At 29.8% G+C, this 27,941-nt stretch overlaps 1 protein-coding gene across 2 annotated transcripts in view; it reads left to right on the forward strand.

Moving 5' to 3' along the window:
- LOC122520882 (signal-induced proliferation-associated 1-like protein 1) overlaps window positions 1-27,941 on the forward strand; it is a 73,477-nt gene that overhangs the window by 37,562 nt on the left and 7,974 nt on the right. The window contains exons 2-4 of one of the 2 annotated variants that reach the window (XM_043641314.1): window positions 25,641-25,818; window positions 26,184-26,660; window positions 27,413-27,661. In XM_043641314.1, the coding sequence (XP_043497249.1) occupies window positions 25,650-25,818; window positions 26,184-26,660; window positions 27,413-27,661 (895 nt within the window). In that variant the 5' untranslated portion in view covers window positions 25,641-25,649. Of the gene's footprint in view, window positions 1-25,640; window positions 25,819-26,183; window positions 26,661-27,412; window positions 27,662-27,941 lie in introns of those variants that run through there. The other variant, XM_043641235.1, reaches the window with a different exon arrangement.

Genomic DNA, 27,941 nt, shown 5'->3' on the forward strand with positions numbered 1-27,941 from the left:
TCTGTGAATACTAAACAAAAAGATTTATATAGCATGTACATTCAAAAGAGTTCCCCTTTATATTATATTATTTCTTCTCTTCGAATTTATTTCTTGAAAATGTTATTAATTGTCTGATGATCATCGATACCTCTATCTTTTTTTTTTCTTCTTCTCCTTCATCGTGATAACGTAATCGTTGACAAAAGACATTACTAAACGGAATAATTAAATTGAAACGTTAAAGAATATTTTTGTCTTCTAAAATGAGCAACCAAGCTTCTTCACTTCAATTATAACTTCGAAGAAATTCTCATGGATATCAAGAGAATAAAGTTAGAACACTAAAAGTTCTCTCTCCCCCCCCTTCTCCTTCTATTCTCGCCCTACCGTCTCTTTCTCTTGCACATCTTTAATTAAATTCGTAACTCAAGTGACGCGTTCATTCTCGTTCTACGTTACCGAGCGTACAACTTTTCATCTCCTTACCCGTTTCCTGGATATTCTATTCCCCCTTCCCTTTCTTTTCTTTTTAAGAACTAGGACGTTGAAAAAGACTATTACTGACCTTGTACGTTAATCTTACGTAATGGAAACTCTTACCCGTCAAATTTCCATGAAAAATATACTTTTTTTTCTTCAGCTCAGCATAAATTCCCCAATAATCGAAAAAAAAATCCGTACGTTATATTATAATAGCGATACTATTCACGAATAAGCTAAATATTTGTTTTCTTTTTCTTTCGATGCACAGTTATGGTAATCCATTGGCTGGCAGTTACGCGCGTTTCGTGCAGATGGCTTCCGAGAAAATTACTGCAGCGTCCCCATTTTTAATTATTTTTGTCCAAAATTTATCGGAGACAATCGTCTCTTCGAGAAAATTCTGAAAAAAATATATATATTATTTGTTTTTTCTTTTATTTCGTTTGTTATTTTTAAAGGGAAATAAATTAATAGACATTAATTTCCAATTAAGGTGTCAATTTGTTTTTGTTAAAAAAAGAAAGGTAATGTCGTTCGTTTAGTCGACAGTTTGTCGTTTCAAATATTATGAATTAGTTAAGTAAACACATACGACGACAAAATCTTTACGGCTGACGGGAACGCACCCTCGAACTTGAACGCCTTCCTTCCACCATGGGAAAACTTCTTTCTTTCTCAAATATTTATCGACGATGGCCATCGTATTTTCTCTTTCACTTCATTCCACGTGATGGGAGAAGGGATAAAGCTTTTCAGTGCGAAGATGTGACACATACGTATATATGTATTCATACATGTACGATCGTTGCTGTTAAAACGTCCGTAATTCTCACAGATAAGAATAAAATAATAGAAAATTGATAAAAAGATTTTGAAGTCGATGATAAATGAAATTGTAAAAATAAGATTCCTTGGAATAGAATGAAAGATTAAAATGATAATAGTTCTCTTTATCTAATTATTCTCGTTTTATTATATTATTCTAGAATAAATTTCTTGTGATGTGTTATAAAAAATATTAAAAATAATTTTTGTTCATTGAACTTTAAATAATTCTGATATCATTACGAGTTCTAAAATGATTCAAGAGATTCTCACATTTTGTATTTTTAATTTAGGAATACAATAGATTCATAACTTATCGTTGAGCTAATTGAGTTCGTGGCCTGTTCTAGGAATTCGTTTCCTGTTTCAAGTAAAATGGAGATAGGATGATAACGTTATTTGAATTTCCAACGCGTTGTTGCATAGTCATTAACATTGAGTTTAGAGAATTTAAAAAGGATGTACGTGAATGCTACCATCCATATCCATTCGATTAATAGATTTCGCAATAAATATTTACTTATGAATTTGATGTTAATGAATGATTAAACTAAACGTGATTAAGCTTAGATAACTCGGAGCAAACGTTAATTATATTTTGTTTTGATCGAAAGATTAATCGTGAACGTTCGTATTATTTTTCGACGTACTTTTCTCGCTTGAAAAAATACACTTGATCTATTTTTTATATTTTTTTGTTGTTTTCTGTTATCACACTATTACACATTAATCATTATCTCTCTCTTTTACTCTTTTTTTTTCTCTATCTGGCTCAAATGTAGACGCATCATTCTGCGATAGTCGCAAATAAATTATCAGATTTCTTATCTACGATTTATCTCTCGTCTTAGCATGAATGACTTCACTGTCATCGAAGAAAAAGTAGATCAATTTTATCGATATCATCGTAACGATCGAAAAAAAGCTTTCTGTATCAATCTCCCTTCTTCTATATCACTTTTCAAAATCAGACACGTTCTTATTTTATTTTAAACATTTTTCTTTTCTGTTTGTTTACAATAATTATTCGTCAAATAATAAAATTAGAAAATATTTTTTTAAAAATAATTTTTGAGAAATAATTCGTCTAAGTTTTTTTTCTTAATATAAACAATCGAGACGTTTTATTCGTTTAATTGTTTTACCCTATACGGAAATTAAAGAAAAAAATAATAATAAATTATCCAAATCTCATCGATTCTACGACCTGTCAAGGCCTCAATCGTTTAAATAGAATTAGAAATCCGGATGACTAGATGAAAAAGAAAAACTCGCGAAAGGAGGATAACATTCTTCGTTAATCCAGAACGAGCTCTGCCTTTATTCTTTAACGACCAACGAAGTTTTTCTTACGCAGCGTGGAAAGGTTCGAGCAGCGTTCCGCAAATTGCATTTCTTACATCTCGGCAAGATACTTGAGAAACGTCTCGTGCAAATAAGAAAATCCAATGAAAGGAACGTGGATAATCACCATCGAGAGTTACGAACGATTTAAACTATTTATTATTTTTTATATTATTCAAACAATATTTAATGATTAATCATTTTTTTTTTTTTTTCAATATTTATATTCCATTATTTTATCGCATTAGGTCGTCCAGAAAGTTTCTCACTTTTCTTAATACTTTACCGACTGCTTTTTGTCGCCGACGCTTACTGAACAAAATTATGAACAGTTATTATTATTATATGAACAGTAATTTGTTATTAGAATCTGTTAGTAGAATCTGCGACTGAATGGCCGGTCGGATATGCGTATGCTGTTGAAACGCTAGCGGTCAGTAAAATGTTAATAACTTTTACACACGCATAATATTTTTTATTTTATTGTATTTCACTTAAAAAATATTTCAAATAAAAAACTATTAGGACGACCTAATATATCATAATCATGTATTGTTACTAATATAATTGATTACTATTATTATCATCATCATTATCAAAATTTTCAAATACCAATATATTGAACAAGACTATTCATTTATTTTTTTTTATCATTACAAAACTTATTAATACATTGTTTAAACAGCATCGCGTAGTTTCAGTTAAAAAAAAAAAACAGTGAAGGGGATATGAGAAGGGAGGATACCCTGTCGTCGAGGATTGCGATTGAACGTGCAGATACATGTGAATTACACGTTTAAAAAGAAGGAAAGCTACATAAAAGAAAAATAATCTCACGTATAAAATAAGTATATAAATATTTTCTATATAATATACTACAGTGATTCCTGATCCAAGTTACCTTTAAAATAATCTTGAGGTCGGGTTAGCATTAAATATCTAACGTAAGATAAAATAAAAGAAAGTACATACACACTGTACGACATAGATAACTATGTAGTACATACTTACATATATTCTAGAAGAAATAGTGACCTTCCATAAAAAGAATGGGAAAGGAGATCGCTTTGTAAACGAAAGGAAATCGTACATCTTCGGTATGCCATAACGATTTCACAATTTCCATTTCCCATAGATATTTTATCTATCTTTTTTCTCTTCTTTTCCTCTCTCTCTCTCTTTCTCTCTTTTTATTTCTTTTTTTTAAACCTAATACATGCATACGTGCACTTAACACATATACATACAAGCATACATGCATACGTACTTAAGTATATAGTTAACTACAATTATTTCGTACTCACGCTCGTAAAATTTCATCTAAAGAAGAAAAAAGTCTCGTTACTTTAGGAAGATCTTCATTGTTTTGTTTCAATCTATCTCGTTACATCGACTCGTTGAAGATACGCAGCACGCATCGTGCAAATACTTTCGCGTAAAAGGCTGCCATAGAATTTATGAGCCAAGTTACTACTACGAAGGTTAACAATGTAGAACGAGTATGCTAAAAGAAGATAGAAACACGATGATAAGGAATCTTTTCTATATCTAATTTTTTTCTGATTCTTTTCTGGATTGATCGCAGAGAAATCGTGATTGATTGCTTCCCTCGTTCCTACGATTATTTCTTTCGATCGAGCCTCCTTTGCGAGTTGCTTATTGAAAGTAAGTCAATTATATCGAAATGATTCCCTTGAAACGAGATCGATGACTTTCAGAAAGCTGGAGAAATCTCACTTTTTATTCCAATAAATTATATCGAATTTATATAATACAAAAATGTACCGTTTGTTTTTTCAATACTGCATTAATAAATAGATATTTGAACTTTATTAATAATTAGGATAATTGTTAGATCTTAATAATTAATTCTAAGTCATTTTATAATACTTGTTTTTGTTCTTAAAATCAAATTATATTTAATGATACGAATCAAGATCTCGAAATAAAAATGATTTATCATGTAACATTTTTAAAAATATAAATATTTAATTATTGTAATAAATAATATTTAATTTTAACATTATCAATAATAATTATTTAACTTATATATATATATATAAAGAAAAGTTCAAAATCTTGTTAATTCAACCGTTTGAATTTCTTTTTGAATTGAATGAAGTTAGCGAAAATATCAAAAAACCTGAAGATCTCTCTCCCTTTCATGAAGGGGAAACATATACATATATATAATGTTATATGATATGTAAGTATATATATATATAGTTACACGCGCAATACAATCTATCACCCGTACAAGTTCAGACACGTCAAAACACGTCTTTGTACGTTCGAATTAACTCGTACTTTTCTCTCTTATTCTACTTCAGTCTTCTTATTTCGCTTTTGCGATCACACAGTTCACCTTCGACTACCGACATCGTACGTACATAGTGTTGTGTAGTGTAGTGTAGTGTAGTACAGATCGTTTATCTAACAAATACGGAACACATGTCTAATCATTTCCTTATGTCGTTCATCAGTAAAATAGTACGCGTTGTTCTGAACTCGAGTAATTGTTTAACGCCTTCGCCAAAGAAGAAGACAAAAGAAAATTCCAATTCGTCTGAAAATATATACGAAGAAATCACATTTATTTATGAAGAACCTGCCATGGAATCGTTGAAGAATTACCAGGTATTCATATTATTGTTATTAGTTTTTTTTTTTTTCGATAAAACTTTTCGTCATTGTGTTTTCGCTGTACGGACGGACACTCGAGTCGCGAATAAATTGTTACATTACTGAATAATTATACAGTTAAATTTTATTGTGTAATGTTACTTATTGTTTGAAAGTAATTCTAATTTAACGTGTTTTGTGGTAATCAAATTCTTAAAAAAATTGTTTAAATAATATTCACTATTATACCGCGAAAATTCAAAGCAGGGCCTATATTGTCTTCGTTAATATCGAAAGAGTTAATTGAACAAATTGTTTCATTTTTTAATTGTATTATTTTCTAATATTTCAAGTTTCGTATAAAAAATTCTAAAAATAAAAAAAAATAAAAAGAATAAAATTGTACGTATCGATAGGAGGATATCCTTTTGAAACATTGATATTAAACATTTTATTTACATATACATTTATTTATACGAATTTCAAATACTTTCGTAGCGTTTGTATGTTTATATAAATAGTAATAAATGTAAACATGAATTGAATAACCTCATACATAATATGCTTTCTATATTTACATTAAATATTCAAAACGATTAAATCTATTCGAAAGAGTTTAACCTCTCGAGTTAATTAGCGTATAAGAATTCGAATCAATTCATCTCTAATTATAAAATAGTCAATACTAGCAACGCGATTTATTAATCATCTAATATTGAGAGAACTACTATAAACGAACTAATTAAGATTAAATAAAATAGATTAATATTTCGATTAAACAAAAAAAATTATATAAGTTAATGAATTATGTGTCTTTATTACTTTTTCTTTTTATGGGTTTGGGGGACACGTTTCATTTACAATCGTTTAACAAAAATCTTTACAATCTATTTACATTGCTTTCCAATACTATCTTTAAGTAAGTGGATTATGATATAATAATAATAATAATATTAATAATAATAATAAAATAATAATAATAATAATAATAATAATAATAATAATAATAATAATAACAACAACAGCAACAACAACAATAATAATAATAATAATAATAATAACAATAATAATGATTAATACTTTAATTCAATATTTAAATTGAAGAAAGTAAAAATTGTAAAAATTTGAAAGAAATTTCGTCAATTTTTATATTTACAATTAAACATACATTGAAGAGACAAAAAATAGCTTACGCATTCGTCAACAGGATTTGAATCATTTTAAGTACTTATAAAAACCCCATATTGATCTAATCGTATCGCCATATAGTATATATTACCTTTATCCCCATCCTGAGTTACTCGATCTTCTTCTACTCGTTCGGTAAAACATCATAATAAAAATCCATCGAAATTCCCTCGAGCGCTCCGGCGATGAGTCACGAGAAGTCGCGTTCCACGCCAAACTGGCCAAGCTTCCGATCAAGAGAAGGTTAATGAAAACGTGGCCTCCGTTCTCTCTTTCTTTCCCCTCTTTCTCCTTCTTCGATGCTACGATCTTGCGAGGGTGGCAGTATGGAATGCGATCTCGAGAATGGTTCCTTGCGACTTGTTACATAAGGAAAGAAATATCGACGCCTTCCAACGATCTCCGCTCAGAAAAAAAAAAGAAAACAATATTAAAGAAAAAGAATAACATATATTTCAATGTTTTATATACAATGAATTATGTATACAAATATATTCTATATAAAATTATATAAAGTTATATAATATTATATTCGAATGGGAAGATCGATCGATTTCCAAAAGCAACGAGTTTTTCTTTCTTTAGAATTTTGTTTGTATAATAGAAAAAGAAATAAGAAAACAAAAGGTAGATATTATAAAATACACGTAGTTTCGGTTGGGCCATTGTTTGAGTTATTTTGTTATTATTATATATAGTTATTGAGTTAATTTTATTTGTACGATAGAAAAAGAAATAAGAAAATTATGAATAAGCAAAAAGTAAATATTATAAAATCGTTGTAGTTTCATTGGGCCACTATTTGAGTTATAATAATTAATAACGACTATTATGACAATAACAATATAATAATAACTTTAATTATACAACGATGACTGTTAGTGTATGCTCAGGATGAAATAGAGTGAAAAGTAATAAAAATAAAATGTTTATTATCCATCTTGTGTGGTTGTTGGGCTCGTCTTTAGAGTTGGTATATTTCTCGTATGAGTCACGATTTAGAAGGAAGCAATACTTACGCTATCTTTATCTTTCTAACATTCATTCACTCTTTCTCTCTCGCTCTCACTCTCCCTCTTTCTTATTTCTTCGTACTAGCCCCATCGTAAGAGCTTCGTTTCTTCTTCAGAGTCCCAGAACCGCCAGACGAAGCCCCCGCATTCCAACTCGATTGTCCCAAATTGAGAGAATACATTCCTGAAGCGTTACAGAACACCGCGAAGAATGCGCGAAAGTCACGTTTGAATTTCTCTTCCCGTTTTTTTATTCTTATTTTTTTCATTTTTTCATTTTTTCTTTTTTTTTTCTATTAAACCGCCACTCGATATATTATATATGTACGTATTTAAATAAGTATGTCTGCTGATTTTGCATTTATCGTTCATACGAATCACGAGTATTATATTATCAAGTAGACTACTGTTGTTAATGTACTCTACTTCAAAGGAATGAGAACAGATACTATTATACTTTTATCTTTTTTTTTTTAAATTCAAAATGTTAATATAATTGTATAGTAAAACTGATTATAAATAATATGCTTTTTTTTCATTTTTATTGTTTTTATTAGAGAAACGTAACTATTAAGAAGTATTTTTTAATATACGTGGATAGGTTGAACAGTCTTGAGCTTGGCATAGAAATAATTTCGTATAGATGAAACTCGCTTTTATTTTTCGACATAGTTTGAAAACTTTTGGAAAAGATATTAATCTCAAAACTAATCGATCCACCCTCGAACACATAGAAAACACAACATAATTTTTATTCGAAAGAAAATGTTATTTACCAATTCTTTATTAAATTTGTATTTCCCCATGAAGAAAATTATAAAATCGTTTCAAAATGATCATCGGACTGTTGTACAAAATGTGACATTACACGTTGCGTTGGGAGAAATTTATACGTCCATTGTACAAAGAGAAAAGATACGGAGATTAAGGGATGTTGAAAAAAAAAGTAGAGAAGAATGTAAAGAAAAAAAAGAGGCAGAGAATGAAAGGGAAGAAGAAAAAGAGTCATGTATCATAACAACAAGTCGTACGAGGTTGCATTCCAAAGATGCACCCGCAAGGACGCGAAATAACCAGGCGAGTAGAGTAATAAAGTATCGCAACGTATCAAGGAGGAACGATAAATTGGTGGCTGGACGACAAGCTTGGCTACCGCGGCGACGGTTATCGCCTGTAATAATATTGCCGATAGAATTTATCGTTGTTTGATACACTCGGTAATACCATGGCGCCGATATTTCGTTCATCGCACCGCGTGAAATGCATTGTTCTTCTCCCTTTATCTCTTATTCTTACTCTTTCTTACTACTGATCCCTCTTATACGTGAATTTACGAGTCGTTCGAAGGATCCACATTATCCACATGTGGTCACCATACTTGCTATACACGTATGCATATATATACACACACACACACAGACAGACGCATATAAGTCGTTTGTATAAATGTGTATTTACATATTTGCGTGTATATGGCCACTCTACTTTCTTTTTCCATTTCTCTTTGCTTAACGTGTTCACATTCAGAGAAAAGCGTAGAATAGAAAGGATTGAGGGGAGAAATAAGGGTGAGATTGTCAAACGTGTGGGACCCACTAAAAGAATGAGACCTCCTTTGAGAGTAACCGACCAGAACATTTAGCATATGTCCTTTAGCAAACTGAATACGTGGAAACTCGTTTATTATGTATATGTAGATTTGTAGGAAACAGTTATCAAATTGTGCAACTTTAGATATTTCTTATGTTATATTTCTTATTATTTTATTTTTATTTTTTATATTTTGACGTTAGTTGGTATAAGAAATTTTCATTCTTGTTTTTCTTTAAAAGTAGTAAATTCATTAATGAATCTAATAAAACAAAGTAAAATTAGAAAAAAAGGAGACTTCAAAATGTAGTATTATAATTTTTATCAATAAAGAACAAAATATAATGCACATTAAAACATATTTTATAATAATTGTTAAATAACGTTTGTGTATATATATTAATATTGATTATTTAAATCTTTTACAGTCGTAACAATGAAACTTATTTTAATATTCCTCTACAAAATTCAGGATCCTCTGTAATTAAAATTTCATGAATTTCATTTCCATTTAATGAATTCATTTTCTTGTAATCGTCTTATTTGAATGAAATACGTTTGAAAATTCTGTTCTCTTTATAAATCAACGTTGTATGAATTTCTTGAAAAGTTCTTTTTAAGAAAGTTTAGTTCGATTAATTACGATTACGAATTTGCATCGTTAATCTTGGTTTAACGTTCGGACCGATCCAGCATCCGATTACTCGGACGTAGGAGCGTCGATGTAAGGGATTAGTTCACGTCTTGGTATCCTAGAAATATTATGGTTTTTTTTTGTTCTCTCTTTCTCTTTTATTTTTATCTCTTTCGTTCCGTAGCCATTGCAGGCAAAGCGATATCAAGGAATGGTAAGAGGAGAAGACGAACACCGCGAAGCAACGTAACGATTAATTGTCTTACTCGAGCGTTAGAAGGACAAGCTGAATATTTATCGTTACGAGTAGGATACGACTCCGAAATGCACTTTGCCGATAAACGAAAGGTATACGGTCTCGTACTGCATTTGTCATAACGACTCGCGTTATCCGTTTTCGTGACGCTTTCTACATAGACAGATGCTGTACTTAGCAATATTTGTTTTTTTATTTTTTTTTCCTTTCTTTTATTATATATCTTGAAAATTGACGAAAACTTTCGAAAACGATTTTCTTATCTTACCCTGCTATACCTGTAAGTGAAATTTCTCTACACTCTTTGATATTTTTTTCTTTTTACAATTTTTATTTATTTATTTATCATGTTTATTTTCTAGAGTAGATGCTGGGTGTATATTTGTTATTTTTATATTATTTCTTTCACGAAAATCATACGCGTATGTTCGAGAAAGAGCTCGTAGAAAGTTAATAAAATGTATAAATTAGTGTGTTCGAATCGATAATTCTAACTTCCTGAGTTAAACTTTTACTCTTGTACATAGACATCAGTCATGTGCCAATACCGGCAGTTCGCGTCTATTTGCAACTATAGAGAGGAAATAAGAAACAACTCGCACCTGCCATTTCTCTGGGTTCACGATAGGGCGAATACTTGCGAAAATGCTTGGACCTGAGCACTATGGTGAATGGTGCTGCCTATAATTAACTCGTAAATACAACGTATGAAGAATGAAATGAGTAACAGAGAGAGAGAAAGAATTAAGGTTTTTTTTTTTCATTTCTTTGTCTATTTCATTTCCTCCTCAACTTGTTTCTTTGTACGCACTTACGTTAGTATTACGCGCCCCCGATATATACTTTCTTATTCCGTCGTTTCGCCTGAAACATGCCATTCCGTGATGCGAAACTTATTCTGGTTATTCCAGTTATTCTACACCATGGCGAGCAGCTGTTCTTGCGGTATACGTAAAGACCGTATTCTTCAATGATCCTTCTTCATTAATCTTATAATTAAATTTAATATTATTCTAATATGAAAAATCAATATACAAGATTAAAGTCAGATTTTCAAAAATTGATCTCGATATATATTTTTTTTTTAATTTTTTTCTGTACATTCATTCATCGAGAAAACATATCCTATCTGGTCAGTTTTTACTAACGTTATTTAAAATATTTTTCAAAAATTCTGTGATAATTTGTTTAGTGATCTATTGTTATGCATTTTATTGTTAGAGTTTTATTAAGAAGGGGAGAATACTCCCTCTAATTTGTTGTAATATAGAATAAAAACATCTAGGACGCATGTCTAAACATTATTAAATACATAATTACAGTATATACATACATGACTTATTAATAATTCGAATAAATGGTCATTTGGGTCACTGACATGCAAATAATCAACGCTCACCTGTGTATTTAATATTTATATTTTACATTAGTTTATTTATTCTAATTCAACGTCTACATATATACGTTTAATCTCTCTTTTTTGTTTTGAAAAATTTGTATTAAAGATCATACAAGAAACTTTTCGTATAACCTTATACATATATGTGTATATTCTCAAATAAATTAACGAATTCATTGAAACTTCATCGTTTCGAACGAATTCACGAACACGATTGCATAAATATCATCGCAATTTCGAACTAAGCAAAGAATTGAATTGTTCTGTCAAGATATGTTGAGTTATAAAAGAATACACATTTAATTGCGTTCATCATAACGAAAAGAATTATCATCGAATAAGTACACGTATAACATAAGTACGCGATCACTAAGAATTATTACTTCGTCATTAATCACTCGCACGTTTTCATAATTGACGAAATTCCGGCCGTTTTGCAAATACACTTTATACGCAATAATTAACGAGTTATTCGTTCTCACGATTTTATAATCCTAATCGACACAAAAATGGATATCCTTATTTAAGTAAATTATAATCAAAAGTAATTAAAAGGAAAATTCATATTCGTAGATTGAAATTCATTCAATAATTAAAAATTAATAATATATATATATATATATTAAGATTTAATAAATTAAGAAATGAGAATTATCCTTTATTCGAAAAGATACATTAAATAACTGATAATAATTAAAAATAAAAATAACAAATACGAACACAAAATTATATTTTAGAATAGTTCAAACAAATATACATCTAATACTGAATTTAATACATACAAATGAGGCTTCTAGATAAATAACGATTTAACGTACAATACTATACTAACGATATCAAAAGATATTCATCTTCACGTTTTTTTTTTTTCTATTAAACCTTTGCAAATATATACACTTAATGAACGAATTAATGTTTTCCGGTTTGGTTTAATAATGCTTACGTAAACTCGACGCATCTATTCGGACTGTTGAACATAACTCATAGATAAATACTAACAATAACAGAATAATAGAAAAAAAATAAAATAGAAAAAGAGACGAACATATTCTATAACGAAAACGTTAATTACAACATTGTATATTTTCCTTCCACAAAGGCGTAAGCATGATCGTAAAAGGAATCAAAAGAAATATTCCATATGCAATGTCTTTACGTGGCTACGGTGTACGACTTCAAGCTCGAAGCGATCATAGAAAAGTGCCTTGTTCGCTTCCTTTTCTCACTTCTAATGAGACTAATTAGTTATATTTATTCTCTTTCTTCTTCTCCTTCTTCTTCTTCTTCTTCTTCTTCTTTTTCTTCTTCTTTCACTTCAATGCATGTGAAAATGAATCGAGAATTTATCATTTATTTTCATTTTTAATATCTTTGACATAAGAAAATTTATCATTTTTTTTTTCTTCCAAGAATATGTTCTGTATACGTTTGTTCTATTCCATTATAAACGAATTAGAAATAATTGCAAAATAATTTTTTCTTTCCCGGTATTGTAACGCGCCAGCGTTCGACAATACAATTTCACGAGAATTCTATATCAGAATTAAAAAAAGAAAAAATTAAACGATTAAATGGATTACTAATTATATATTACTAATTATTATATATTATATTACTAATTATTCATTACTAATTATTATTACTAGTATATATTATATTACTAATTATTCATTACTAATTATCATTATTATTATTGTTATTGTTATTAGTATACTGATCGCCCGAAAAATTCATGCCGATTTTTATATTTCTAATTTGTATAAAAATCGAATATATATTTATCAATTAGAACGAAATTTCTTAGTAATCCAATATAATTATTATCAGATATTTAATACACCGCAAAAGTAATATTCTATTTCGGATCATATTCTCGTTCCTTCGATAAGTTTTACGCGAGAAACGTGTACGGTGCTTTAAAAAGATAAAGATAAACGTTTGTAAAGAACACTCGCGGAAGGAAAAGAAAAGGTGAGTTTGCATAGCACGCATAAAACGAAGTAAAAAAGATAAAAAGAAAGAAAGAGAAAGAGAGAGAGAGAAAGAGAAAGAGAGAGAGAAAGAAAGAGAAGGAGAAACGAAAGGAAGAAATTAAAAGAAGAGACCTCGATGGTACATTTTATCGTGAGAAAATGGCCGCTAATTGGAAGCGAGGTGCGATCGTCTCTGCCACCCTCGTTCTCAAAAAAAAAAAAATGAACGAACGGCACGGAAGAAAGGGGAAAAAAGCGTGGGAGGTAGAAGGAAATTTCTGAAAGAATCTACAACATGGAAAGAACACCATTTTACGTCACATATTTATTATTATTATACTTTTTATATATTTCTTTCTTTTATCTTATTTTACTAGTAGTCTTTTCGGTTATTTTCTATTCCGAACTTTTTACTCGTGAAACATACATTTTATTTTCTCTCTCTCTTTCTTTCTTTCTTTCTTTCTCTTTCTTTTTTATTTTCTCTATTCATTAGTCTGCCTTTATTTTTGTATTTATTAATATTTCTCTCTTTCTCTATCTATTTCTCTATTTCTATGTCTTTATCTATTGCATCTGTTTGTCTATTTCTCATATTGTATTTATTTACCTGTTTCTTTTTCACACTATTCGTATTTTTCCCTGATATTTTCTCTATTCGTTTAACTGTCTCTGTTTCTCCATATCCGTTGGTCTCTTTCTCTAACTCAATATCGTTTCTTTTTTTTTTTTTTTTTTTTACGTTTCATGCGAAAAGGCAACTCGTCGCCGATTTGCTCGTAGATCGCGCGAAGAATGCAAAGGCATTTACATAACTAGTTCGGATGATGATCGGCGTGCGTTCTACCGGCTCGTTCTTCGTTCTACCTCGCGTGGCTTTGAGAAATCGAGGGATAAGGAACGATCGACGTTTGTAACTCATTCCTCGGATACAACGGACAAGGCCCGTTAAGGTTTTGCAAACCCTTTTCTAGGATAGTGGAACACTTTAACGGAAAAGGCCGAACTACTTAAAAGTATGTTACGTTTTCTTGTTAACCGATACTTTCTACGTCGAATAGTACATTTTCTATTTTATAAAATAACAAGGAATTAACTTATTATTAAAAGTTAACAATTTGTTAAGAAAGTTATTTCAACATTTGCGAGAGATATTATAATAATTTCTACTGAAAACAAATGTATTTTTTGTATAATAGAAATTCGGTAATAATCTCTTTTTGTTTTCGAATTTACAATTTTTCTAAACCACTTAATGCATTATCAAAAATAATGCGGATAAAAAATAGAAGGAAAAAAAATGAATCGTTATGACGAGGAAAAAAAGGTTTTTTTTTCTTTTTTATTTTGCGAGCACAAATATCAAGAAAATCTTTTGATATTTTCAACTGAAGCTCCTAGACGACTGCGGATGAATGAAAAAATGATAAAAGATAGAAAAACCGGTATTGTTTTAATTCTGTTCAAAGGTCATATGTATTGTAAAAACTAGTATATATATATATTTACAAAGTATGAATTCAAGAATAGACCATCCGTGAAACCTATCGAAGCAGATATCCGAGTGTAACTCATGGTCGTCCGAACGATACAAAATTCACCTGTTCGAACATACTCCTCCTGTAATCGTATAAGCGTGCCTCTCTTTCTCTTTCTACCCCACTCTCTCCCGCTAGCTCTCTCTCACTCTCATTCTATTCATCGACGACGTAGAATGCGTTCGTATGCGAAGCAACGTCGATGGTTTTGCGGTTGCACGCAACCTGAACATTCCCACAGTCATGTTCTACGCACGGAAAAGCCGTACTGCAAGTCTAACATCTACGAGCGAGTTTCGATTCTTCAACGATACGCTAGTTGATCCTCAAGAATGAGAGAGAATTGATCTATAGCTAAAGAAGGACAACAAAATCAATGTCTCTTCACTTTCTTTAAGAAATCATAACGATTTTATAGATCTTGAAATTCTATCATATTTTTCATTCTTGTCATTTAAAGTCTTTGTTTATATTTTACATTAATTAAATTTATGATTTATTAAATAGTATATTATTGCATTTAGAGAAATATTTATAATTTATTACGGTTAAATAGTTTCAATGTAAAATATTAGTTTGCTTAACCTAGATTTGTGAAACTAGAGTTATTAAAAACATCAAAATTTACAAATTATCGATTTATAATACCAAGATAGAAAGAACTTTATCAGACGAGTGGTGTTTTCTAGATTTATTAATTATATTATCTTATGAGAGAGAAATTATTATTATTATTATATTAAATTAATGATATGTTATTTACAAATTTTGATAGATATATTGTATTAATTTTCTATTAAAAATTTGTTTTATAACTTAATTAATTAATATTAATGTTAAATAAATTTAACAAAATAATCCTTCCTAAGATGATGAAAAAAGATTTTATTTTTGAAGAAAATAAATGTTCTGGTTGATTTCTATTAGGGAGAGGGGGCTGGGGAAGAAAACTTGAGGAAATAATCTCCCCTTTGTCAAATTCTTTTTATCTTCTCGAAAGAAGATAAAATCGTTATTTGAATGATCGATCTCTTCCATTCCAGCTCGTAGAAATATCCTATATCTTGAATATTAACACGTCGGCTAACTCATGCATTTCACGCGCGATGCACATTCGAAGTTCCTCGCACGTCCACTATTCGTACGTGATTCTAATGTACGCTTTCCGTACATGGACGTAATCATTATCACAGAGACGCATGTTCAAATATCTTGACACAAAACGAATTATTATTGTACAGGGTCAGTCAACAAAAGCGATAGAAAATTTCATGGAATGGTAATCGAAGAAACATAGAATTTCGAATACTTCATAAAAAAACAAAGTATAGGATTATAAGAGTAAATAAAAGTATATTTAGAAGAAAAAAATAAAAAAGAAGAAAAGATTAAATATTAGATCGTCTCGAAAGTTTCTTATTTTTTTCTTATTAGCATGTTTTATATGGATAATATTTTTGATTTTATGTTATTTCACTGACAATGAGTTTAATATATACGATCCATCCTAGAGATAAAGGTATAATCGATCTCGGAATATATATTCAGTAAAATAACATAATATAAAATATATTACGTATGTAAAACTTATTAGGAAAAATAAGAAACTTTTGAAACGACCCAATACTCTCTTAGTAAACGAGCGTTCGTCGTCGATAAAAGCGGAATCTTTAAAATACTCTTATCTTCTTTATTTTATTTTTTTTTTTTTTATAACTAAAGCGTAAGCCTCGACACATTACATTCGGATTATCCCACCTCTCGTGGAAGTTGTTGCTATCCATGCTTTCGAGGGATTCCGTTTTAAGTAGCTCTCAGTTCTCAAACTGGATCCATTGAAAGAGAAAAAAAGAAAAGAAGAAGTAGCAGTCAACACGATCAGTAACGACGGCCACCCACCTTATGACCACGCAGACGACTCTCTCAAATCGTACGGGAATTCTCTTCCCAATGAGCAAAGTTATCGGTGCATTGAAAGCTTCTCGGTAGTCGTACGGTGGTCCGCTATCTTTTCTCCGAGTACTTTTCACGCGTGACATCGTCACATCGTCGTCAGTGTAAGTACTTACGTACAACGCTACCTTTCCAACCTTTTACACACAGCTCTTTAAACGGTTCTTCCTTTGAGTCTGGATACTTACGCGTGATATCCCAAAGTTTATGCGTTTTTCTGAACGAACTTGAACTTCTTCGGCAAAAGCGTTCTTTTTATTATATTCTTTTTTCTTCTTCTTCTTCTTTATTTCACTCGCAAAATTACTTTTAATACTTCAATGCGCTCCTTTTAAACCCATAATTAAATAAGTTTTTATATATAATAACATATATTTTATATTGAATTATATTCATTTTATTTAAATCTAACATCAAATTTCTCTAACGTAAGTGTCTCGAATTTCAAAGTCATTTAATGGTTTTTATATTAAAATATTGTGTATCTCTATTTAAATTTCAATGGTTCTATTCGAATCTATATATATAATTTATAATATCTAATCATCGAATTGTTTACATCTATAATAAATGAATAAATTCTTGATTATAACATATCGTGTATCTATTTTAAATTTCAATGACTTCATTTTAATCGAATTTATCATTTCTAATCGCGTCGAATTTATTACCTTCATAATTAATAAATTCTATAGAAACCTGTTATGTTTAAAGTTCCAATAATATAATTCAAATGATATTCACAATTTTTAATCATCGAATATATTCAAAGATTATTGTTTGAATTATTAATATATTAATAAGTTTGTGTTGTGTTATTATATCACTTTTTATATAAGCATACTTAACCTATTAACTAGGTATGACGAAATATTTCGTCAAACACGAATTACTATTGCAATGGACACTACGACATTTTTCTCGTCATAGAATGATGATATTATTTATAACTATGAAAAATAAATTCCCCATTGTGTGAAACGAGTTGAACAAATGTTTATTTCCAGGTTAACGGGTTAATTACAAAGTGTTATCAGTGCTAACTAACAATCGGAAAAGAATAAGAATGATGTGTATAGTAAAGGTATTCGAGAGAAGATTCGAGAAGATACAGAAACGAGAAGCAACCACTGGATTCTCCGACACGCCTGACTTCCGGTGGCGATAGTAAATGTACGGCTGACCGGATTTCAGACTCGTTCCTCTTCGTCCCCAACGGCTACCTCGATATTCTCGTCCCGTTCAAGCTGTCGCTCGTAACGAAAGACCATAGAATATATACTTCTTCTGCTACTGTAGGGACCGTCGATCTTCCTAAGCTGATAACTATAGAAAGAGGATAAAACTTTGATGACTATATATACTTTTACTACGATATCGTACGATATTGTTCTCAACTCGATATAAGAAAACTATTTTTTTTTAAGTTATTTTTTTTCTTTGAAGTTTTTTTTTTTGAAGTTATTTTTGAGGTTATTGAGGTTATATTCGTTTTGGTACGACAAAGAAGTATAACTTCTTACGTGCGTGCATAAGTACACACACCAGTTTTTTTTTTTAACTGTAAAATTTATTAGTTACTCATATCAATCTATCATGTCAGCAAAAATTATTATCGCCAAGAATTGTGATTGTATATTCCTCTATTAATTAAAAAAAAAAAACAATTTTATTCGTTATAAATTTATTTAAAAATTTTCACATGTTTATTTATTTTCTGTAAAATGACACGGTTACATATTCTTGTAGATCTTACTCATCGTTAATTATTATTATCATCTTACAAACGTTCTTTTAAAAGGACCCTTATATACGCCTTAAATGAAGTATGCAAGTAACAATTGAACTTAAAGTTCATTTATTTCTACAATATATATCTAGCAATAGCCTGCATGATTTGAAAATTATTATACTAGTATAACCGTGAGAAGGATCTTATTCTTGTCCAGTGAGATTGTCCATGCTTATAGGAGGAACACACCGCGTGAGAAATGGCGAAGAAAGACGATGACGGTCACAAAACGCATAAACGCCAATCTCGATAGTACTCAATGTGTCCAGTCATAATATCCAGGATGGTGATTCTCATAATTCTTCTTGTTGGTTGCGCAACTCGAAGATCGAAATGTCGTCCCGACACTTCCTCTATCTTATTTATATACAAACGCATACACACACACACAATAATCATCTACATAGATTTAAAAATACATATATATTTTAATATATATGCATATACACTTAAATACGTTTATATGTACTCGATCGTTTTGGAATCTCATTAGTGGGATTATTGAAAAGATTACGGAACCAATATATAGAGGAGCGAATGTTTACAAGGTTTCAACTCGTTTCCTTCCGGCGAAGTAAAACGACTCTCAGGTTTGCGCCACGAACGGCCTTGGGAGATCATGGTCGATGAGTCAACGCGAGTTTGACCGTGGGATCGGTTCTTAAGTTTCTTCATTATCACCTTACAAACGCGTTCTTATGCTAGAGTCGTCGTCTTCGTCTTCGTCTTCGTTTGTCATGGCAAAACGAGATGCTGATTCTACGTGTCATTGCTTTTGAAATTTTATACTTACTTAGAACAACCTTTTTGTTCTTATAATTATACAATCGTTTTGGATTTTTATTCCTTTTTTATCAAACTTCTCGGATAGAAACATTTAGAAAATCTATAATTAAATTTAGATTTTAGATAGTAATTTAATTAAAAAAATTAAAATTAAATTACATATTTTTTAAATATGTAAAATTTGTTAAAAAAGAAAAAAAAACAGAAATACATGTAATTATTACAAACATTTTCAATATAAACTATACGGGCCGATAATTATGAAAACGTGTCAAATCAAATTGAGGTTATGTGTAATATTTTATTTTATAATCTAAATAATTTTCACACACACACACACACATATCAAAATAAATTATAAAATTAAATATTTGTACAATTTGTTTAACTCTCATTAGTCCATTTTTTATAATTACAGGTAAAAATGTAATATTTGTTTAAATATTGTTATTGTTTCCAGTTTGCGTAAACTTGGAGAAACTTTCATTGACTTATATACCAACTATGATAATGTTAATTAAGATCAGTGATAGAGATCGATTAGTTATGTTCTTAATTACATGAAAAATCCTTCAAACAAAGAGATACTTTTGATATGTGGAACACATAATATGTATATCGTGAACGGTTATGCATGAATGAAGCTGTCGTGGGAAGAGTTCCCATTGCAGCATCAATCTGAAAGAATATAATTAGCATCGATTTGCATTGCCTCGTTCCCGATATACGCAATTTAAAACGTATATTACTGCATCATAAATCAATTAATATCAACGATCTCTCGGTTATGAAAATTCATCGTCGCATTTAGACCTTATTAGAAAAGCTTATTAGAGTCAACAATTATTATTTGTATTTAATTATCTTGCTCTTGATATATGAACTTATTTCCGATTCATTTAGATTACAGAGTCACCGATTTTAAATTCACACGTCGAGAGTACATACTTTGTTTTATATTTTAAATATTATTTATAGCTTATTATATTTTTCTTCCTATACGATTAGATATGAAATTGCTTTGATTACAGAATAATTAGCTTTAAACACCTGTCAAATGTTCATTTATTTATCTTTAAATACCTTCTATTATCTTTCTCTTTTACTACAAACTTATTTTAAATATAAAACAATTTCGATTACAAACGGTAATCGATTATATTAAAGCTATTGAAATCCATATTGGTTAAAATTTTCTGTTTACTTTATTGAGTATTACAAGTCATAAGAATTTAAGAATAGCTTTTTTTCGACGATGAGTAAAATTAGTTGAAAATAAAGAATGATAATAAATAGGAAAATGCAATGATATTTATTTTGTCAATAAATTGTTAAAAGATTTTTTTCAGAATTGATGGAACTTCTCTCTCTCTCTTTCTCTCTTTATTCTGTGAAAAATCACCAACATTCTACATCTCACATCAAAGCAATCGAAAGGATCTTTAAGAGCGTTGGTTTCCTCATAAAACACGTGCAACTGACTACACGTCACCTTGAAATCGAGACCCGCATTATGCAGGTCATCGCTACTTGGCCCTGTATATGTTTACGAAACATTTTCTCACCCACGTATTTGTGCATACACGCGTTAGATTTGAATCTTGTGAATCTTTTTCTTGCTTTTACGTATTCTGGTATCTACTCATGATAATACCAGAAACAAATTCTTACATGAAATTTTATTTTTAGAAAAAATTGGTTCAGAAATTAAAAAACTATTAGCGACAATATCTTATTTTTTGTTTTGTTCAATTGAAAAACTCACTCAAAATGTTTCTAATATTTTTTTTTCTTTTATGTCATTTTAGAACGAAACAAAAGTAGGTACGTCTTAGAAATTCCAATATTAATTTCATTATTTTTAATAATTGATTATTTCTTCGAATATATTCTATTATTTTGATTAATTAATTGTAGAGAATATTAAAAAAGTATTCTTTAACAATACACTTTAGCGCAAATAATTTTGTACTCTTTAGATGATATAAAAATATTTTTTCCAACCGAAAAAAAGGTTTACCAAAATATAAATATAACTTTTAATTGTATTATAATAAATTTTATCGTAACATTAAAAAAAAAACAACAACAACAACAACATATTATCATATTAAAAATAATTCAACACACAATTGGATACATTTAATTGAATTTTATATAAACGGTTCCCAAGCATAAATTTGAACACCAGGTACTACAATAAACCTAGCCGATAAATTCTATTGAAGTCGATGATAATCACGGTTAAAGGTCGAAGGGTTCATAAGCAAGGGTCAGATCAGAGGGCATCGGCGTTAGCTTTGGGCGAGCTTCCGTTGAAGGGTCATGTTGCAACGAGCGCAGTCTGTAGCGAAATGACGCCTGGAATGCAGGGAATGTGCAACAGGCTTCTCGACGAGCGCTCTGGGTACGGTCATTCGTGCCAAATACCTTCGAGGGCCCAATCCCTCTTCGAGTTCGCCGTTCCACCAACGGTCGTTCGATTCAACGACGATACATGATCATCCTCTTCGTCATCGTCGCGTTTACTGGTTGGTTGGTACGCCTCTTCGAGAATACCAGAACGACGTTATAGAGGGTGCAATTTTACGTTGACTGATCCTCTCGACGAAACAAAACGGTCCCATTCGATCTCGTCGTATTTCGAATCGATCGAAGTCCATTATTGTCCATTACTGGAATTCGCTTGGAGTATGTTAAACGACGTCATTCGACTTTCTATTTTGTTCTTTCGATTCTTTTAGTTTTTTTTTTTATAAATTAGTTTCATAAATTTCATTAGAAACTTAATTACTTGCGATTAAGAAGATTTTAAAATTAATACATTCAATTTAATACAAATTATTAGAATCATATTTTTAGAAATATTAACGATTGTTATAACAATTAATGGTTTAGAGAACGATTAATTATGATTATTTCATATATTTTGATTAGTGCTTTGCTATTTGTTTTTTTTATAAATTAGTTTCATAAATTTCATTAGAAACTTAATTATTTGCGATTAAGAAGATTTCGAAATTAATACATTCAATTTAATACAAATTATTAGAATCATATTTTTAGAAATATTAACGATTGTTATAACAATTAATGGTTTAGACAACGAGTAATTATGATTATTTCATATATTTTAATTAGTGCTTTGTTACGCAGCTTATTTCCAAAAAAAAAAAAAAACTAACTACGCCGAAAATAATTAAGTGCACGCGTCTTATTGCAAAGAATCCGAATTGCATATTAAAAGTCTATAGAAATTATTTCTAATTTATTTTGTTGAAAATTTTAGAGTCAATCATGCCAAACACAGGAAGTTCGATCTTATTGCTTTTAAAATCGATAAGTGTCCATTCTTAGAATTTGAATGATTAGAATTGATTTGTAATGTGTTATGGGACATGATCTGAATTAATTTTCTGGGGTATTAGGGGGATCTTGCTCAGGATTGGGTAAAATATTGGCGACAATGAACTTTCGGGTTCCTAACGCTATTTCATAATAATAATAATAATAATAATAATAATAATATTTGAATAAGTTTTGTTCTCTTTTCTTATGAATTATTTTTATTGATTCTGTTAGAATTTTAATAATTAACAATTATCATGATAAGATATAATTCTGGTTTAGAAACTTATTTAACTGAATTTTATATAAATAATATTCGTGCTATGTTTCTCATATTAGTTTAATTAAATTTATCTGTTCTTTCAATTATAAACTCACAATTAAAGATGAGAAAAATATTCACATAATTTGTAATTAAATTCAAATATTAAGTATAAATAAGAAGAGAAAAATATATATTCGTCTTATTGTTAATGTGTTATAAATACGGTGTCAGGACTGTTAAGCATGAGGATTGGCATACGTGTCTCGTTTCAAATCGACGCACTGTTGATTCGTCAGCATTGCCGTACTAATTACGCGTGTCTGGCCCGGGATACCGGTTCGAAGTTAACAATGGCCGTTTCCCATTCAGTGGACGCATTTGGCGAAGCGGCCAACGGTATGGGGTTTAAACCGAATGGTCAAACATTTTGTATGTGTCGAGAAAAAGAGAGAGAAATGGAAACAGCAGGTGCACAATAAAAGTGTATGTATGTGTATATCCGTGTGTGTTCGCTACAACCATACAACAAATAAAGAGAGAGAGAGAGAGAGAGAGAACAAGCCACCGGTCATTTCGCATAAAAGAAGACAACAATAACCGTTCTTCTCGTTGCGGCACTGAAACGAAGCTAATTAACGTTTCTCTTGGAAACGGAGTTCCAGACGGCGCCATCTCGAATACCTACACATGGATCTTGTATTTTGTCGAAATTATTTTTTTCTTTCGGGATAAAAAAAAAGGTGACCAACTTAAATATCTTTATTGATCCTTAATATGTTAAATATTTGAAAAAGAGGTCATCAATGTGTGGCTGATAGTTTATGATATATTTCATTTTAAATCATATATGGTATATGGTATTATTAACATTTCATTTTGATTACTTCAAATTCTTTTTTTTTTCTTTTTTCGTTTATTAATATATTGCATTTTATTTTATTTTTCTGTTTATAATAATTTATAATACTATAATATAGATCAATGTAACACAAAATAAGAGATATATCCGACTAGTCAATATTTTTTATTTCGATTACTTTCTTGTTAGATTGCTGACACATATGTTTCATTTTCTTGTTTTAAAAAATATCGTAAAATACGTTAGATCGAACTATTGATTTTTATCTACGTATGATCTACACATCGCTATTAGATCATCGAGAGTGTGAATCAATAAAACAAACATGATTCATCCTATTCGACTCATTCGATCGTAAAAGTTACGTATAATTTTGTAATTGCGTTTCTTATAATAATTTAAAGTCTACATACCGTTTTATAGGATCGTATTTGATCTGTTGTAATTAAGTTTTAACATAATCGTAAGGAATCTCTTAAAGAAACAAAATTAACCTTGTAGCAGTGAAGTGTTAATCGTGAAAAATTTATAAAGAACAGCATTTATCGTTCGATTGGAAGGAAAAGAATAATTAATTAATAATTAATTTACTACTAAAAACAATACTCAGAGTGATTACTTTATAAAAAAAAGAAATATGATGTCATAAAGTGTCGGTCATACTATAGTATTTGAATATTTTTAGGAGTCACTGTATATATCTAGAGTAATTTTATATAAAATAATATAATATTTAGGTTTTCGTTTTTTTTTTTTCAATAAGCGATATATAACACTTAACAAACTTAATAAGAAACCCCGGAAAAAATGATTTTTTGCAACAACACAGAATTTTATCCTATGAATGAAAAACTCACGTACGTGTTACCCTTGAGACGTATCGAGTGACACACGTAGACGTACTCAGAAAGAAAAGAAGAAGAGTTCTACTAATAAGCCGTTCTGCTTTGTGCTTATTTAAAGACACTTAATTTTGCTTTTAGTTATAAGTTCTAGTTCTAATTGTTCGATCATTGTTACCTTTGAAAATGAATCAAAGAAATAATAATAAAAATTCTTATCTTGATATTAATAATCAATTACTTATGCAAATAATAGAATATTTTTTCTACATTATTTCGTATATAATGTAGAAAGTGGAAACTTTATTAACAATTATTACGAATGAAAGAGTATAAATTATTGATATCGTCAATAGGAGCATTTTGTATTTCATTAAGCAGGAATTAATGAATAATCAAAGCACATATATAAACATTAATGATAAATGATTTTACATGCAATATGAATATGACATGAATTAAAACTGTATATATTTCATATGCGCATTTATATTTACATATAATTTTATTCGACATCGAATATATATCCAAATATACGTTCACATCAAATCACATAAATAATAAATAATTTCTTAAATTTTTCTTATTAACATAATAAATATAAATAATTATACTATATAATAAAATCATAAAATCAATTTTTTCAGTTCACTGCCATAAATACAATAGGATTTCGATTAACCGGTTCAGGTTTATCCGGTGTCTCAATTAACCGAGCTCTTTGTTATCGAAGTTTCGTTTACCCGTTATCTTATATTTGTTAAAATATTCGAGTAAAGTCGAGATATACAGTGGAGACCTTGATTTATCCGTATCGTTTGTCCCCCAATCACGTTAGTTAATCTAGGTTTTATTGCATTTATATGTATTTATATCTATTCATGTAAAATTATAAAAAAAAAAAGACAAATAATTAATTAATGAAATTAATTTTATTTTTATTTATAGAATGACGAAATGATCGCGAGCCTGCCGATAAATAGCGGCGGCAGTGGAGGGCCGGTGAGCCGCGTGGGTCGTGGACTAACCCTTCACAGATCCAACTCAAGTTTAGAACTACCTCACAGTCCTGATCCCGCCTCTCGGGTCCCGGAGACACCCCTCAGACGAGAATATGGATCTCACGGTGAGTTTTAACTGCTTCTTATTTTTCTACTATTTTTTTTTGTTCATCTATTTTATTGCCTCTCACAAAAAACATAGTTCATATGTAAAAAGTATCTGAACAACTGAATTCCAAGATATTAGAAATTAATTTTTTTCTCTTTTTTTTTTATAATGAAAACTTTATTATTAAACGGGATCATAAAACTTGTTCTCGTTTAATGATATTAAGCACTAACTATTAAAAAAATGTATTTTAAATATAAAAAGTTAAGTTTGGTTTTTGAACGTCTTGTATATGACACATTTGATGTAAATTTATGAAGAAAAATAGTAGAAATATATTGGTTATTAAATGAAATGTACATGTATGATTATTATGAACAGGTAGCATCGACGTAGTAGCTGCCCAAACAGTCACAGTCAATGATAATATTCTTGCGATGCTACAAGATTTTCGACCGACGGATCAAAGAAGTCCAATAAACGTGGATTATCTGAGACGTGTTCAAGATACTCAGTCGGCGCAGGACACTGACGAGGTCTGTGGACCAACTGGTGGTGGTTCAAGTCCGAAATTACGATTAAAGTTGAACAGATTTTGGGGTGGTAAATCACCTCGTGCTATGGAAGAAACTTGTGGTAGTCCAGTCGTATCGGCTGATGTCGAGGAGCGACATCGTAGGCGAGCATTTGCTCATTACGATTGCCAATCGCTCACGGCTAATCTCGGTTACGCTGCTAAGCTACGAGGTATACTTTTAGCGAGAAGAAGAAACACGGCAACCGGTGCTTCGGCTGCTAGTGCTTTACGAGCTTCTACTCCAGACGAGACTCCTGAAGAAGATGCTGGAGATGGGAAAGGTAAGAGAAAAGATTTCTTTTCTTTTTATACGAATCTATATATTTTATATGTATGTCAATAATTATGACACTGGACTAACGATAAGTTAAAAAATAAAAAAAAAAAGAATTTTGATTTTATTATTTACTTTATATTATACGATTATTTATATTATAAAATAAATTTAAATCATTTATTTTTTTGCTTAATCAACTGTCATAATAAGAAATACATATATGTATGCTGATCAATGATATTTATTCGCTGTAAAGTGTAGCTTAGTTAAATTATTTCAAATTTATAAATAATATCAAGTGATCCAAAAGTCTAGACCCAATCAAATATCTCATATATTATGTAATTTTTACAAAAATTTGGATCCATTATGTATATTACATATATCTCAGTTTTACTGTAACATTTTAGCAATTTTAAATGATTGAATACATAACTTTAATAATTTATTTAAATTTAATAAAAATCCTTTTAGGAGATTATAATATTAATAATCAATATAACAGAAATAAAAATTTTAAAAGTTGTTAGATGTTTACCTATTTTATTACGAAGTAAAAGTTATTAATCAAAAATATTAATTCTTTTATTTTATTAATTCTATTCGTGTATACGATCGTAGAAACTTAAAAAAAAAGAAAAAAAAATCGAATCTCTTACTAATAATACAACTCAATAACTGGAACAAATCTTATTATTAGGGTATCGATAACAGTTAACAATAGATAATAATCAATAAAATCTGTTGGGTTAACAGGCAACGACCTTTTGGAATCGTGTCCTTTCTTCCGGAATGAGATTGGAGGTGAAGGCGAACGTGAAGTTGGCCTTACGCGTTGCCCACACGTTAATGGAGTTCACAGGCCAGCGTTATCCTATGGTGTTTCGGTTTTGGAACCTTTACCAAGTGAAACATTATGGAAACACACGTGTCCAGTACAAAAACGGCCACTTCCAATCGAAAGCGTCGATGAGGGTGCTCATTACTATCGAAAATACTTCTTAGGTAATTAATTCAATGATTAATCGCTTGAAATATAATTCTTATTAATATAATTAATGATAATGAATGCCTTTGTATACAGAAATTATTTTTTATTTCTTTAATGCAATTTTATTTTGTATTTACAAAAACATATCAATATTATTTTTATTCTCACACATAATTGCAGCTTATACTTTTAAAAACGTTATAAACTTGTTTATATGAAGTAAAAATTAATTTTGTAGTGAAAAAATAAAATAAAACCTACAAAATATATATATGCAAGTATATGATTTTACAA

This window comes from Polistes fuscatus, unplaced genomic scaffold, assembly GCF_010416935.1.
Source record: "Polistes fuscatus isolate 324 unplaced genomic scaffold, CU_Pfus_HIC Scaffold1, whole genome shotgun sequence".
NCBI lineage: Eukaryota > Metazoa > Arthropoda > Insecta > Hymenoptera > Vespidae > Polistes > Polistes fuscatus.